The 14,553-nt window shown below is 31.4% G+C and overlaps 1 protein-coding gene across 1 annotated transcript; it reads right to left on the reverse strand.

Annotated features, from left to right (window-relative positions):
• Positions 1-492: 492 nt before the first annotated feature.
• Positions 493-12,892, reverse strand: LOC120347214 (transcriptional regulator protein Pur-beta-like). Its single transcript, XM_039417120.2, has 9 exons — positions 12,789-12,892; positions 12,322-12,449; positions 11,128-11,259; positions 10,646-10,749; positions 9,903-9,976; positions 6,799-6,914; positions 4,569-4,653; positions 3,941-4,171; positions 493-3,662 (listed from the first exon to the last, which is right to left on the reverse strand). Exons 1-8 carry the CDS (start codon positions 12,835-12,837, stop codon positions 3,975-3,977), a joined length of 885 nt encoding a protein of 294 aa, XP_039273054.1. The 5' UTR covers positions 12,838-12,892; the 3' UTR covers positions 493-3,662; positions 3,941-3,974.
• Positions 12,893-14,553: the final 1,661 nt, after the last annotated feature.

Genomic DNA, 14,553 nt, shown 5'->3' on the forward strand with positions numbered 1-14,553 from the left:
TTATCCCCGAGGAGAGGAAAGTCAATCAGATGGCTTACATATCATCTGGCAAACCACGGCCACTCGTCCGATTACCAGTAATCAGTCAGATCAATGACATTGAACATGTTTAATGTCATTGGTAAGATGTAGGATTAGCTAGCCAGTATGTCCACCCCGCCTTTTAATTATATTGTACTATCTTGAGCTTTCAAATGAATTTGAGAGCTCAGTCAAAAGTTCGAACTCGAGCATAAAAACATCACCAGGGCCAAATTTGTGTACACAAAACTATTCTTATTCATAATTTGAAAGCATTTTGACAATGTGGATAAATAGTCCTGGTATCAGCTCAGTTCCTCAATAGGCTTCACCTAAATTAGTGAGCTTAATGGTAAAGTCTCTTAACCTTAATAAAATATTCAATCCATATATTTATTATTTACCGGTCTCTTTTTGCTGGCACGCTACATTGACTGCCTCACCAGTTCCAAACATCAAAAATGAAGAAACTAAATCATGCTCAGATTTATTTAAAAATTCCAATTGTGAAAAGCCATTAAACTACAGAGGACGACAATTTGACAAAAAAATAACACATTACAAGACCAACTCTAGTTGATCTATTTACCAATAATTCACGAATAACACACAAGGTTCCATATTTTATGTATGAGAGTATAGTATACAGAAATTATTATTTTATTGAATAATATTATTAATATTACTTATTATTATTTTTTTATTCTACATGCTAAAATAATAAAAATTTAAAAACAATTTGCACAAAAAATACAAAGAATAGTCTATACAGAGCTAGAAAAAAACGAAACACACCACAAGATGACAGCTCTGCAAAAGAATGAACAAGCGAACAGAGCCAGTTTGTGAAATGCACCAGGATCTTTGTTTCGGGCTCAATTCACTAAGCTGAACGTTAACAGTTGACCATTCAAAAATCTCCACCAAAGTTTCAAACATGTAAAAAAACAAACCCTGGAATACCATCAACAAACAAATAGCAGAAAATACAAATCAAATACTCCACCATTGTCAACCTTTCAAAATCTACCCCGACATAAGCATCCATGCACCATCATTACCTTAACCCAAAGCAAATACCATCGTTAAATATAATACCCACTCAAAAATGAACAACCTTTCAAATCCATTCGTTGTCAAAGTTAGACAGGAAAAGTCAAGATTAATTTTGACAATCCAACACAATTGAAAACCAAAACTAATACATAGTTAGTAATATACAGATAATAACAATGGGGATTAGAGCACAAACTGGATATATCATTACGGCTAGTGTGGTTAAAATGATTGCGTATTACAAGACAGAGACACTTGTGCGTTTCACATTTAACCTGTGTCGCTTTGCAGTGAATAATTACCTTATGATGCTTATCAAAAATTATCATTGGAATAAATAATAAAGCTACAATATAACTATAGGAACTTTGAGGATGGCATGTATTTCAAATAAAGTGTGATAACAAATTGGCAGGGAATATATTAAATCTTCATATGGTATGTTTTTGCCATTAAATATCTGTTAAAAAAATTCCAAAATTTCATGTTTTAAATTTTTTACCCAAGATTACTCTGTATTTAATAAGAAATCAATTTTGTTGAAAAATATTGAATATTAAACCAAAATTTTGTTTCGAATTTCAGTGTCTGTAATTGCTGCGAAAAGGGGATGAGATAATTGTCAGGTATTACGACATAACAATCACTTCAACTTTTTGGGTTAAAATACTTTCCAACAATGGTATATATAAAACCATGTTTTGCTCTTGTCCAAGACTAGGATTTTGGGTAGGGCTGAAGCCGAAGTTAACTTCAAACCCAATCTACAAAGCACACTATTCTAGACGCCATTTTTCTTGGTGGCTATACCGCTCTTTTTACCCTTTCAGTAATTACCAAGAACCTAATCTTCTTCTAGGGAAGGAACTAAGGGAAGGGATTCAAATTTGAACTTCTGAGTACCGTGGAACTTTATTTCTTTTTTAAATCTGTGAAATTTGCTTCCTATTAATAATCTATAAAAAACTTTATATTTATTTAAGCCTATAATATTTTTATATGAAGAGTTACTACAGGGTAGCTTACTAAATAAAAAACAACAAACTTTGAATTCAATTTTGAATTATGATCGTTTTGAATGAAACTTATTTGAATTTACCTAAATGAACGTACAATCTCGGGTCTTGCTTCAAATTACAATCACCACAGTGAAATCTTAATTTTTACTCTTTCAAATTAATTTGCCAAAATTTAAATTGCTCGAAAATTCTCCGAAAATTGTCTTGTTACTAAATGGCACAAAATTTATTTGGCAGGCAAAAGGAAAACTAAATCTAATATACCGAAGGCTATGAGAAAAATGAGAGAGTACAAATTGGGAACTTGACACAGATGGAAAAGCGAGTGTAACTCGATTTGAAATTTTGGGCTAATTATCAAAGAGCAATTGTCATAAGATAAAATAAACACACATAATATAATAATGTGACAGGCATGTGTTGAGAATATAATATAGTCAAACCAATAGAACACAAAAACATATATTGAATATAGAATCTATAGCTAGTAGTAGTGACTTTAAAGCTAAAAGATATGAAACACAAAAGCGATATTTGTTGATGAAGACTGACTGGTAAAAATTTTGTTTCCGAATTCAAAAATAAAAATGCTGTTTCAGTTTGGCATTGAAGGGCAGTTGTCAAAAAAATATTTTTTCTGAGGGGGGGGGGGTAAATCCAGCCAAATTGTCTATCTTATATTAACAATTGTCTAATTTAAATAGTACATAAATACATTTTGTTGAAAAATATTTTTGTAGTTTTTTTTTCTATATTATAAATAAGTTAGGGCATAATAATAATGAACATTTAAGATGGCGAAATAAAAGTCAGCCATCATCTTCCATATTAAAATAAAGTTTTTTCACTCTATATCATCAGCAAATCACAAATAATGAAATGTTGAGTATTTTGGGAACCCAGCATAATACAATACACAATCCTGAAAGTAAATACCAATACCCAAAGAATTCCCTATAGTCAATGATGTTTTATCTTGCACAAGTCAATAATAGAGCATGCAAATGATATACATACCCCATGTATGACAGATGTATAGAAAAAACAAATTCTGACCATGCCATAAAGGATGTCTACAGATTCTGAAAATACTTCCAAGCATTTTATCTGATATGTTATTAAGTAGGTGCCAATGTTATACATCAAATTTAATATAAAATAATTATATGACGCATTATCAGCTGGTATTAAATTTTTAAGGTCAAACAATAACAATTTGTTTACACCAATTCAATTTTTTCCAGTAGACATCCTTAATGACAAAACATTTATTCATACCGAGCATAGCGATATACAAATTGCTATCCAAAATCAAAAAGTACCATATTTACTAGTTATATTTTATTTTTTATATACTATTCCTCTACTAGTACATTCAATAATAATAGAATGAGTAAAGACACCTCTCTACTTCAAAAACTGCCGCTACAGTAAGCCAGAAACTGAAAAGACTTGGTCAGAACAGCCACGATTTTCTACTAGATGTCTACGGTGACGAAAAGATCAACATACGCACATACATTTTTTAGTCAAAAATCAGTCAATCAAATTTCCGATGAAGTCAATCTGAAAAAGATAATAGTACAGCATAGATTAGATACATATCCGGGAGATTGAATATATAATTTTCTGGGATCCTGGAGGTCAAGTCTGAGTTGAAAGTTTAGCCAGCCCATAGTCGTTTATTAACCCTTTACTAGACTAGCTATCAATAAATCCCCAATTTTAAAAATGCAAGACTTCATGAACACTTATATACCTTACTAAAATATATTTATACATTGTGGGATCTATTTTAAGACAAAAATAACAATCTTTTATTAAAACGAAAAATAACTCACAACCTTTATCATTCAAATAGGACATGTATGCACAGCATCAGTCCTTCTTCTGTCCGCTCTCGTCATCTTCATCGTATTCATATCCTCGTCTTCTCTGGCCAGTGACCTCCAACCCCTCTTCGCCTTCCGATCCATCTCCAGTACCAGACGGTGCATCACCAGCAGAGGGATTTTTCAACTGATCCTCAGCATCAGCAAAAAATCTCGAAAATTCGCTCCAATAACGTTCAGGGACTAATAGAAAAGTTACGACTGATAAGTTTTATCTGATGATTATGTAGGAAGAGATATTCAGTTAAAACCAAGAATCAGAGATAAGCCCATGAACTGAATGAGCAGATGCTGAACATTATTTAAATTAGATAGAAAGTATATTATGGGGTGACTGGCTCGATGTTGATTTAATTCTAGGAGAGTTGCAATCTTGTCAACTGCACACCTGATTATCTAAATAACCAAATTCTAGTGATTATTGCGCTTTCGTGATTTTTCGATAAAAGATTATTGATTTTATATTAAAGTATTAAGAAGAATCATAAGTTCATATATCAACCTGTTAGATAATTACATAATATCTAGTAGTTTATTGAATCCGTGAAAAAATTGTAAAATATAAATATATATTTCTTACTGGTTATTGCTGATCTAAAATACCGTGTCTGCTCAGTAACACGAACATAAACACCTCTCTGATTCTGTCCAATGTCCATAAAAAACTGAAATAGAGTTTTAATAATATAACATTAATTAATGATATTGTAATACTCTGTAGGAAATAACAAACTACAAAAAATAACAAAATACATTGTATTTCTGTAAGGCTTGACAAACATCATACTATGCAACAGACAGAAAGACAATATATATGAATAAGGTTGAAAATGAGTGTCTGGAAAATTTCCCCCGGAATTTTTCTCCTAAAAGAGCCTCTTGAAGATAGTGCTGGACTTGAATTTTGTCTGGGTGAAATAGTATATGAAAAGAATTTACAATATGTAAATCAGGTCAAAGTAGTTGACCATCGACCGAGACTTTACAGAAAATTTCTACTCTGTTTCCTGACTTGTAAAATAATTTTGACAACAAGTCTCTCAACAGCTCAAAAAAACCAAAAAATCAAATTTCATTAATGTAAACTCCTTTGGAAATCATTTTCATTTCAGACAAGATTCAGACTTCTTTTAATAACACCAAAAGCCTCAAATCAAAATTTCGACTCCCAACTCCAGGAAGTTTGAAAATATGACTGCAGTTCCGACTATAGTGAAAACATGCAAACTCTGACTCCATTACCTGGCTGAAACTCTCAAAAATATAAATTGGTATGTAGAAAAATACATGACAGAGCAAATTCTTATTTGAAACCCTATTGGAATACAATATAGGGTACATTTCTAATCCTAAGCAAATTTAATTACTGCTGCCTTTTAATAAGAACCATCAATTAGGTAATAATAGGACAAACGTGTTCAGAAGAAAACTGAATTTGACTGATTTGAAGATTAAATCTAAGACACATTCTTTTTTCAATAATTCTGCATAATAGTTGTCAACTGAACTAAATGTGAAAACTTAGACATCTTATGTTTGTGTCGGTTTAGATGCTATCAACATGCAGACATGATGGTTGACGTAATTTTTCACACAAACTTGCCCTCAATTTAGAATGTATTCGAAACCCAATATTCAAAAATATTTTGAATGTATTCGAAATAGTGAAATATTCAATTTTTGCTATCCCAGATATCAGTTCAATAAGTACTTGTCAAACAAAGATGAATGCCACACAATAAAAAAAATAAGTCTTATGTTTTTACTAATGGTGGTGACTTTATATAAATGGATATTACTTGTTTTATTGCCAATTGATGGCTGAAAAGCGATATCAGTATAATACAGTAATGAATATTTTATATGCACCTCAGTGCCAGAGGTATCAATAGTAAAATTTGAAAATGCTTTTCAATGGTACAGATTAAAATGACAGACGTTTGCATAAATCTAAGTAATAAGAACTGAGTGAACTAAGTTCAAGCTAAATACTGTAATAGAAAAATTTCATTTTTTAAATGTAAAAATGAACTGTGAAAAACATTGAACATTGAACTGTGAGGAAACTAGTTATCATATATGTAGAGGTGGATGGCAGGTATAAGAGAGGATACATCGATTTTTTAATTATTCACCAAATATATTTGAGGTAAAGATCCCTTTCTACCATAAATATGATGGAACTTTGCCTTAAACTGGATTTTAGGTTTCTGGGTCGGTTGGACTTCTAATAGGTACAACAAAAAATAATAACCTTTAAACCCAGAGCAGGGATGTTTAGAACGAATCAAATACATTCAAAATTCAATATAGTAAATATAATTTATATAGAACATTTATGTTGAAAAAATAAGAGATTTTTCGCTGTCAGACAGGTAGAACAAAACATACGATATCTTAATTGGTAAGAAACAACAGAGAAAACAATGAACTTTTATATTTGTGTCGTCTTAGATATGATCAACATGAAGACATAGTGGTTTAAGTAATTTTCCATATGAATGTGCCCTCAATTTAGAATGTATTCAATATTTAATATTTGAAAATATTTTCTTAGAATTTATTCAAAATAGTGAAAATTGTGAAATATTCGGTTATGGCCATCCCTGACCCAGACTGACTATTCACTAATTCAGCATCAGATAGGTATAGCATCCACATAATTACCAAATGATTTAACACTGATTCATAAAATTCAACAACCTCCGTTAGAAGTAGGGAAAGATATATGGTCCCTATAACGTCTTCTTTATACAATATTACTAAATTATTTCACTTGAATTCAATACTCATGAAAACATTTAACTAACTTGTTTGGATCTGCGATCACCAATCATAGTACTGCTTGGCAGTGGAGCAACGTCTGCCTCTTCTTGTCCATACTCATCTATTACACCAGTCAATGCATCACGAAACTCAATCATACCTGAAATATGTATTATAAAACATAATTACCCTGTGAAGCATAATGCCGAGTCTCTCGTCAATCAGTATTTACTAAAACACAATTCAACAATATTATTCTTCCCAGTTTAATCAGCTCTCTGCATTACAGTAACATGCGACAGACTGTTGCTGTTGGAGCCATCATAGAAACTACACTACGAAAAAAACCGGGAATGTAAAAAAATTAGGCAGTGGCAAAGGTCAATAAAAATCTGAAAAGAATTGACTGGAAGCATCAGCCTTCATTAACAGTCTAAACCAGCGTTTCTTAATTTTTTTTTTTTTGCCCTGGAACACCTACGTTTTTTATCTCGCTGCACGAAGCCCAAAAAATTAGAAGGTGAAATTGGTGGGTGGTTCAAAAATAGTAGCCTATGGTAAAAATAAAAAGTTTGCCGTAAACCTTACAATTAAATAATTAGGCCGACGATTAACGATATTGAAGGGGTTTATCGAAAATGTTATACTTTTCAGTCTGGCACGAGGCCTATCCGTCTGTTTGTCGACAGTTGGGATTGGGAGACAAATTTACGACCCAGAGTCGCCGAAGTGTGGTCGAGATCGCCATGGAGACTGATTTGTTGTAATTTCGATCTCTGTTCTGCAGAACACTCCAACGAAGCTTGCGGAACAGCAGTATTCCGCGGAACACAGTTTGAGGGAAGCTGGTCTAAACAGTGGTCGTCTCAACTTCGCTCAGAAATAAATCTCTATTACTTCTGAGTGAGTGCATGTTACAATGCTTTGTGAAAATTTCCATAGAATAAGGGTTCTGCTGTGTTGTGGGATGGAGATGGAAATACTTATCATAAAAAGTAAAGGACACTACCATTTTTTTCAATGGTATTTACAATTTTGCTAGTCTATTTCGATATAGTCCATGATAAATCATGATACATAATATAACTTGGTAAAATTTTAGTCAAATTATGGTTTGAGTTTTACAAAAAAAAGGACTTTCAATTAAGCGAATTCTGAAATTTTTTTTTTATATTAATGGATGATTTATAACAGCATATATAATACCATTATATATTCTAATATCATATAGGGAATATGGTCGTACAAAGTTGCAAAATTTTGAATTTAGAATCAAAAGATTGCACCATTCTTTTGTATATTATATTGGTATTGATTACTACTGAGTGATTGTTTACGTACGTCAAGTGCCGGTTGCCGGCACACTATAAGTACTCTCAATATATAACGATAGCGCGTCATGTAAATATAGTGTGGTTTGTATCACTGTGACTATTCAAAAAGTTCAAACTCAAGAATAAAACAAATAAGTTTATTCGTGATGTTGTTACAATACAAGATGACCACATTTGGTTACAGATTTTTCTGGCGACTTACTTTTTGAACCAACCAAGAATCAGTAAACCTCCACATTCAGTCTGGGTATAATATTGTGTACATCAACCACACACTGCATTTGATAATATGCTTGTTACAATGTAATTCATGTCAATTGGAAAATACTTTTTGTGCAATAATTAGGACACGAACCAATTTTCTAACCAACTCTGATCAACTAAGCAATTTTTCAATCAAACAGATAACATTATTTTCAGTTGTTTCTACACAAAACTGGCCATTATTGACAAATTTTGCTTAATCATATATATGATGAACCACAGCCTCTTGCCTGGTTACCAGTTCATGTCGGGTATGGAAAAAGCCAATTATTCGTTTCAGATGCATGGACTTGATAGAAGAGAATTACTTAGAAGCAATATTATGTAACATGTTCCTAACATGAATGGTGAGAAGAACACACTTATATTTTCTTGATAATGACACATAAAAGATAAACAAATTCGATTAATCATAATTCCAACTCAAACTCAATAAATATTCAAAATTTTCTGACCGCCGCAATTCCACATATGCAAATTTTACTACATATTTTTATGATAAGAAATAGTCTGATCAGTCAAAAGTTAAACGAAACCAAATCTGTTGGTTTGTGAAATTGAATAAGTCAATTCAAAACAGAAAGAAACCTTTTAAATATATATAATCTTACTTGCTAACAGGTGACGCGTAATGAGAAATACGTCTGGATATCGGCCACATACAACCCTTACGAATTAAGTCTCTAAGGACCGAACGTAATTTATATGGTGATAAATATATCACCGCATGAAAGTAATGGCTAGCATGTCTCAAAGCGATTGTTGGTCAATGGATTGTGAGGCCTCTATTAATATCATCAATGAATAGGTTCTACTTGATTTCATTTTGATTTTTACACATGAAACTTACTAGTTAGTAGTTTATTAATGAAAAGAATTTTTTTTAATTTTTATTTCATTATACACATACATGGCCAACTCTGTGTAGTGATGATAATCAATATTTTTTGAAAAATAATCGATAAAACAATATAGTTGTCAAAACTGCCAGAGTTACAGAACAATAAAAGATGAGTAATGATATTGTTTAAATTTAGATTTTCAAAAATAGCCAGTAAATAATTTTGAAATTGTATACTGGTAATTGAAATAGATATATTTTTCTGTAAAAACATGATATTCTTATTTGATGAAAATTAAAACAAGTTTAAAATTACTGATTAAATAGTAACAAAAAAATCAAAATAATCCAACTATCTAAATTGTTGAAAATGACATTTTTAAAATCTGTCATTTGAAATTCCATTCAGCATAAAGCAGGTAATATGTAACTCAAAACTGTATGAGAATATTTAATAATTCTTTTGTGACATATCACAACACAAATTATGCTAAATGCATATGTGTCAAATTAGTGATCTCCCTTTGAAAATAAGGAATTCTTGAAAAAAAGCAGTTTAAAAAAAAAGGACTTCTGTAATGTTGGTCTATTTATACATCATACAGAGCCAAAGTTTTTTTCAAACTCATGCATGGTCATTGAATTTGAATGGGTTTTACATGTTTAACAATGCATGGCATAGTCTTTTAAAAAACTTAAACCTACAGACCTTGAGCTGGCAAAGCAATCTGCGGAGGTGGTTGATGCTGTCCAGGACCCATCATTCCAAATGCCTGTTGTTGCCTGAAATATATAAATAAAAATAAAAAACATATCATTGAAAAATATAATCAATATATTTGAATATAATATTGGAGTATTTTTACATGAGGGACTTTGATAGCATATTTATTGTTTGTTTTTGTTATTATCTGGAAGCAAATTTTATTTGGTTAACATTTATCATATGTTGAAATGTAAAACCCAATTAATAGGAGGCAAATTTGAGTGGGTGTGATATCCATGCCATGATATCATCACTAAAACTTGACAACCGTAATAACAAGGGAAAATTATATACAGATTACTGTAAAAGGCCGAAATAATAGTGAAAGAAGAAAAATGAAGTAGCAAACCACATGAAATTTCAGTAAAAACATGTTCACGATAGAGTACAACAACTAGGCGGCAAAACCACCTAATGTATATCGTAAGTTTTTTATCCAAATTATTGCAGTGCAAAGCAAACACCTGGGCCTAATTTTTGTGAAGTTTTATATCGTCAAATAGACTTATCTCAAATGTTATCATTTTTAAACAAGAACATCTATTGACTCTTATTTGCTTAACTCATATAGGAACCATTTTTGTCCATTATAGATACTAGAATAAAACACTCAGATCATGATTAATGAAAGTTTTATATTGTGAGGCAAACAGTTGTCTTTAATAAGATATACAACGACAACTTACCGAACTCTAAGGTAACGTCCCCTTTTATTCTCTTTCAGATCCAGAAAGTACCTCTTGTTTTCACGAATAATTCGCTCAGTTTTCAAGGGTTTATTTATATCTTCCTGTAAATTTAAATAAAAATGTTGGTAAAAAAGTATAGAGCTAATTAAGTACTTTCATGTTGATCATTGTAGGGTGATGAATTTGAAGAAAATTTACAACTGACACAGATCATAAATAACCCTGCTATTTACAAAATAATCCAACAAATAAAATGAAAACTATGTTAAAAATGAGAGTTAAGAGATACGCATAATTGATATCTGCTGCGATGATTACAAAACTGTATTAGATTCCCTCTTGCAAAATAGTTAGGAAATCAATTATTGTGATGCATCGTTATGAAGACCAGCTTAAATTAGTTCAATAAGACGATATTATTGACCATTGTTCTGTGTTCAATGCAAATCACTGATAATGCAGATAGATGAAATTGCTACCTGCTGCAGATGGTCTGGATCAGTAGGTCCAAGTTGAGCATAATGCTCAATAAAATCTCCAAGAAGATTTCTGAACTCTGTTGCTATCGGCATTGACAAAGTTAATCTGTTTTTGTTTCCACCAGGAGTCACCTAAAAAATATTCTTATAAATTGCAATGCTATTTCCATCCATTTGTGCAATGCACAAATATAAAGACACGGAAATCAAATGACTATTATGGTCACTGCAATGTTAACGAAATTCCAGCAAAATGTTGAAAGAATTTTCCCGGAACGTGTGCCTTGTATAAAAAGTCAGCAAAATTAAGTTGAAATATTATGACCTGTTGTACTAGGGAAAATTTGGAATAAAAAATTAAATAAACAAAAGTAAAAGACTATGAATGATTTTTTTTTATCTTTGAAAACAGAAAATTTGAATTTGGTTGGTCTATTAGTTTGAAGAAAATCAATTTATCAGTAACAACCACCCAACATTAAAACAACAATTTAAGAAAATAATCTATGTGTTGACGTCATCAGTGATAAGGCATGTACAAAATACGACTTAAACTGGAATAGACTGATCTGGCATGTAGATTATATAGTGTAATATTACGCTATCAATCTCAAGGAGCACACCATTTTAATTGGGCTTGTGGAGATCTGGTCTAGTTCATAGATGAATAGTTGCTAAAAAAATTTATTCCAATTTTTTTCTATATATTCTGTAACTGAATCATTATGAACTGGTACTCCCTTAGTGTGTGTACCAGGTTAGGGTTAAGCCATAACTTCATTCCGATTTTCCTTATTTTAGTTCTATTATAAGTTCGAGACTGTCTGTATTAGCCAAGTGAATATACCCTCTGCCCATAAGTTTCAGTCCCTTTACACAACAAATTCAAGAAAGTAGAGTAAATTGGAATATTAAAAACATTTCCCCCCCAATTAATTTGAAAATTCGATTATCTAAATGCATTTGAATTCACACTGATACTTGTGACAGTTATAGATATCATGACAATGTGAAACTTTGTATATCTAATTCTCAAAACATTGCTTTGGAACAGTGGTTCTTGCCGCCATATGTTAGCCAACTAAAAAATGCTAACTGTTGCAATAATTCAAAGCTACTCGCGTACCACTTGAAAAGCTTCTATACCACATGTTGACAACTACTGGTTTAGAATATCAATAGTCATGGATCTACCTCAGCAATTTTGATGAAACGTCCTCTGTTGTTTTTCTTCACATCCAGATAGAAACGCTTGTTCTGTATCAAAACCATTTTGGATGCAAGCTCCTCTGTGTCCATCTGCTGACGATGACCATATCCTCCTAATATGAAAACCAATTTTATGAAACGATCAGTGGTTGTCATTAAACTTCTTATGTTTATTAATAAACAACTGTTTATGTAAAATAAGTCCGAAACAAACCGAGTACATTCCAAATAGGTTATATTTGGGGTAGTAATATTAAATTTGAAAATATTTTCATTCCAATATGTATATTCCAAATAAGTTATAACTGATGTAGTAGGCTAATTAGACACTTAAATTTGCATTTATAACACGCATAAATTTGAAAAGCATTTTTATCTTTGATTGAATATAAGCAGAATTATATTTAAAAAATGTCTCTATTTCCACCCGTAATATTTTAAAAACTACTTACTTTGCTGCATACCACGTCCATCTTCTTCTCCACTATCCCGTTCAGCCATATTTGATATTCGCTATCTCACCTACCGTACTAAACCAAACCCTCTAAACCATACACCTAAATCATAAATGGATATAAACAAAATCCTGTTTAGAACTGTTTCATCAAATTGCAAATTCCTAAGTTGGAATATACGATGTCTCTACATATGTTAATACTAGTGAGAAACTAAGCTAATTGACTACTTGAATATACCCATTTAAAAAATTTTAATACTCAATATCATAAATTCGACAAATAAAAAAAATTTCAAATTACTCTCATTTGAAAAATCAAAGTTATATGGTTTGAGATCATGTGGTCAAACTTAAACACATTTTACTCAATTCTTAATTCAAGAAAAAATGGTACCGCAGTCTTCATGACTTCACCTGACCACCAGAACTAACGCGAACGTGGAATCGCCACAAATTGCGCAATTTTCAATTTTGATACGTAAACCGACTCTCATAAAGACCACAGAAATTTTTTAAATAAATAAATATAATAGCCTACTAGAAAAAAAATACAATCTCTGAAAGCAATGGGTCCAGTAGTTAATGAGAAAAGTTATTTTTTCATGACAAGAAAAATTACTAACCAAGAAATGAACATGAACAACATAATAACAAAACGACCCATACACATATCCGTACACTTCATGTCCGATAATTACCATTTTTGTCCTGTCATTTTTCTGCACAATCTAATTCAATCTCTATTACTGCGTATAGATAGGCATTTCAAAATTTCATTGACAAAAAATTTAGAATATTTTCAAACATTCAAGATTCTCCCGGATTTATTAACATAATATATTAACATATAACATATTAGCTTTGGGCTATCCCTGGTTTTATACATCATTATATTCTAACAGAGCCTATTGACTGCACCGCCATTATTAATAGTCAGCATCATAAGCTGTTCGTTCATTCTAGCAGCATTCTGTACCGGCTTTACTGGTCAATAAATATTTGCATAATACATTGTTAGCAAATATGCAGAAAAAGTTTTATTGTTGTTTCTGGGCACATACCAACATACATAACGATGTCATGTTCATTCGAGTATGTATTGTCGTTCTAGATAGATAAAAAAGGGCGAAGCTTAAGGTGAAATTTACCAATAGCTAGAGAATGCTATTAAAAATTCCTTCATTTTATTGATGCTATAAAAGTTTTATGGCGACCAAATGAAGAATGGAAAAAATATATAGCAACAAAAATTTGTGAATCATGTGGATAAGAAAAATTGAATCATTTAATAATATTAATATAATTCAAAAGTTTTAGAATTTTGGTGTATAACATATAATACAAGACATTGGTATCATCAATAATTTTCATATATAAACATAAATCAGTAAAAGTATTTGAATAACATAAGTGCATTGAAACATTTATAATATTCAACCATTTGAAAATGGCTATGTCTAAACTAATAATAATGTTGTAAGTAACTAAGGCACTTACCACTTCACAGACTTCATGGCAGCTCCTGCCACGAACATACCGCGGCGTCTATTGCCATGGTTTTATCGCGCTATTACCAGTATATTTACAAAGTCATGTACAATATTTTAGTTTATCATGCGAAATTATATCTACTTAAACCTAAACATAATAACCCCAAATACATCAAAACTGTATTCATAAGAAAAGCTTACCCAACCTTACCCAATATTTATCACCACCAGGGGCAGCCCTGCTATCACAGCCGACATGCCGTGGTTACG

Source organism: Styela clava, chromosome 11, assembly GCF_964204865.1.
Source record: "Styela clava chromosome 11, kaStyClav1.hap1.2, whole genome shotgun sequence".
Taxonomy (NCBI): Eukaryota; Metazoa; Chordata; class Ascidiacea; order Stolidobranchia; family Styelidae; genus Styela; species Styela clava.

Coding starts and splice junctions, on each gene's coding strand:
- LOC120347214 (XM_039417120.2), bottom strand. CDS start 12,837: ATGGCTGAACGGGATAGTGGAGAAGAAGATGGACGTGGTATGCAGCAA. Junction 10,750..11,127: donor ATCCAGACCATCTGCAGCAG/GTAGCAATTTCA, acceptor TTAAATTTACAG/GAAGATATAAATAAACCCTT. Junction 4,172..4,568: donor TTTTAGATCAGCAATAACCA/GTAAGAAATATA, acceptor CTTTTCTATTAG/TCCCTGAACGTTATTGGAGC.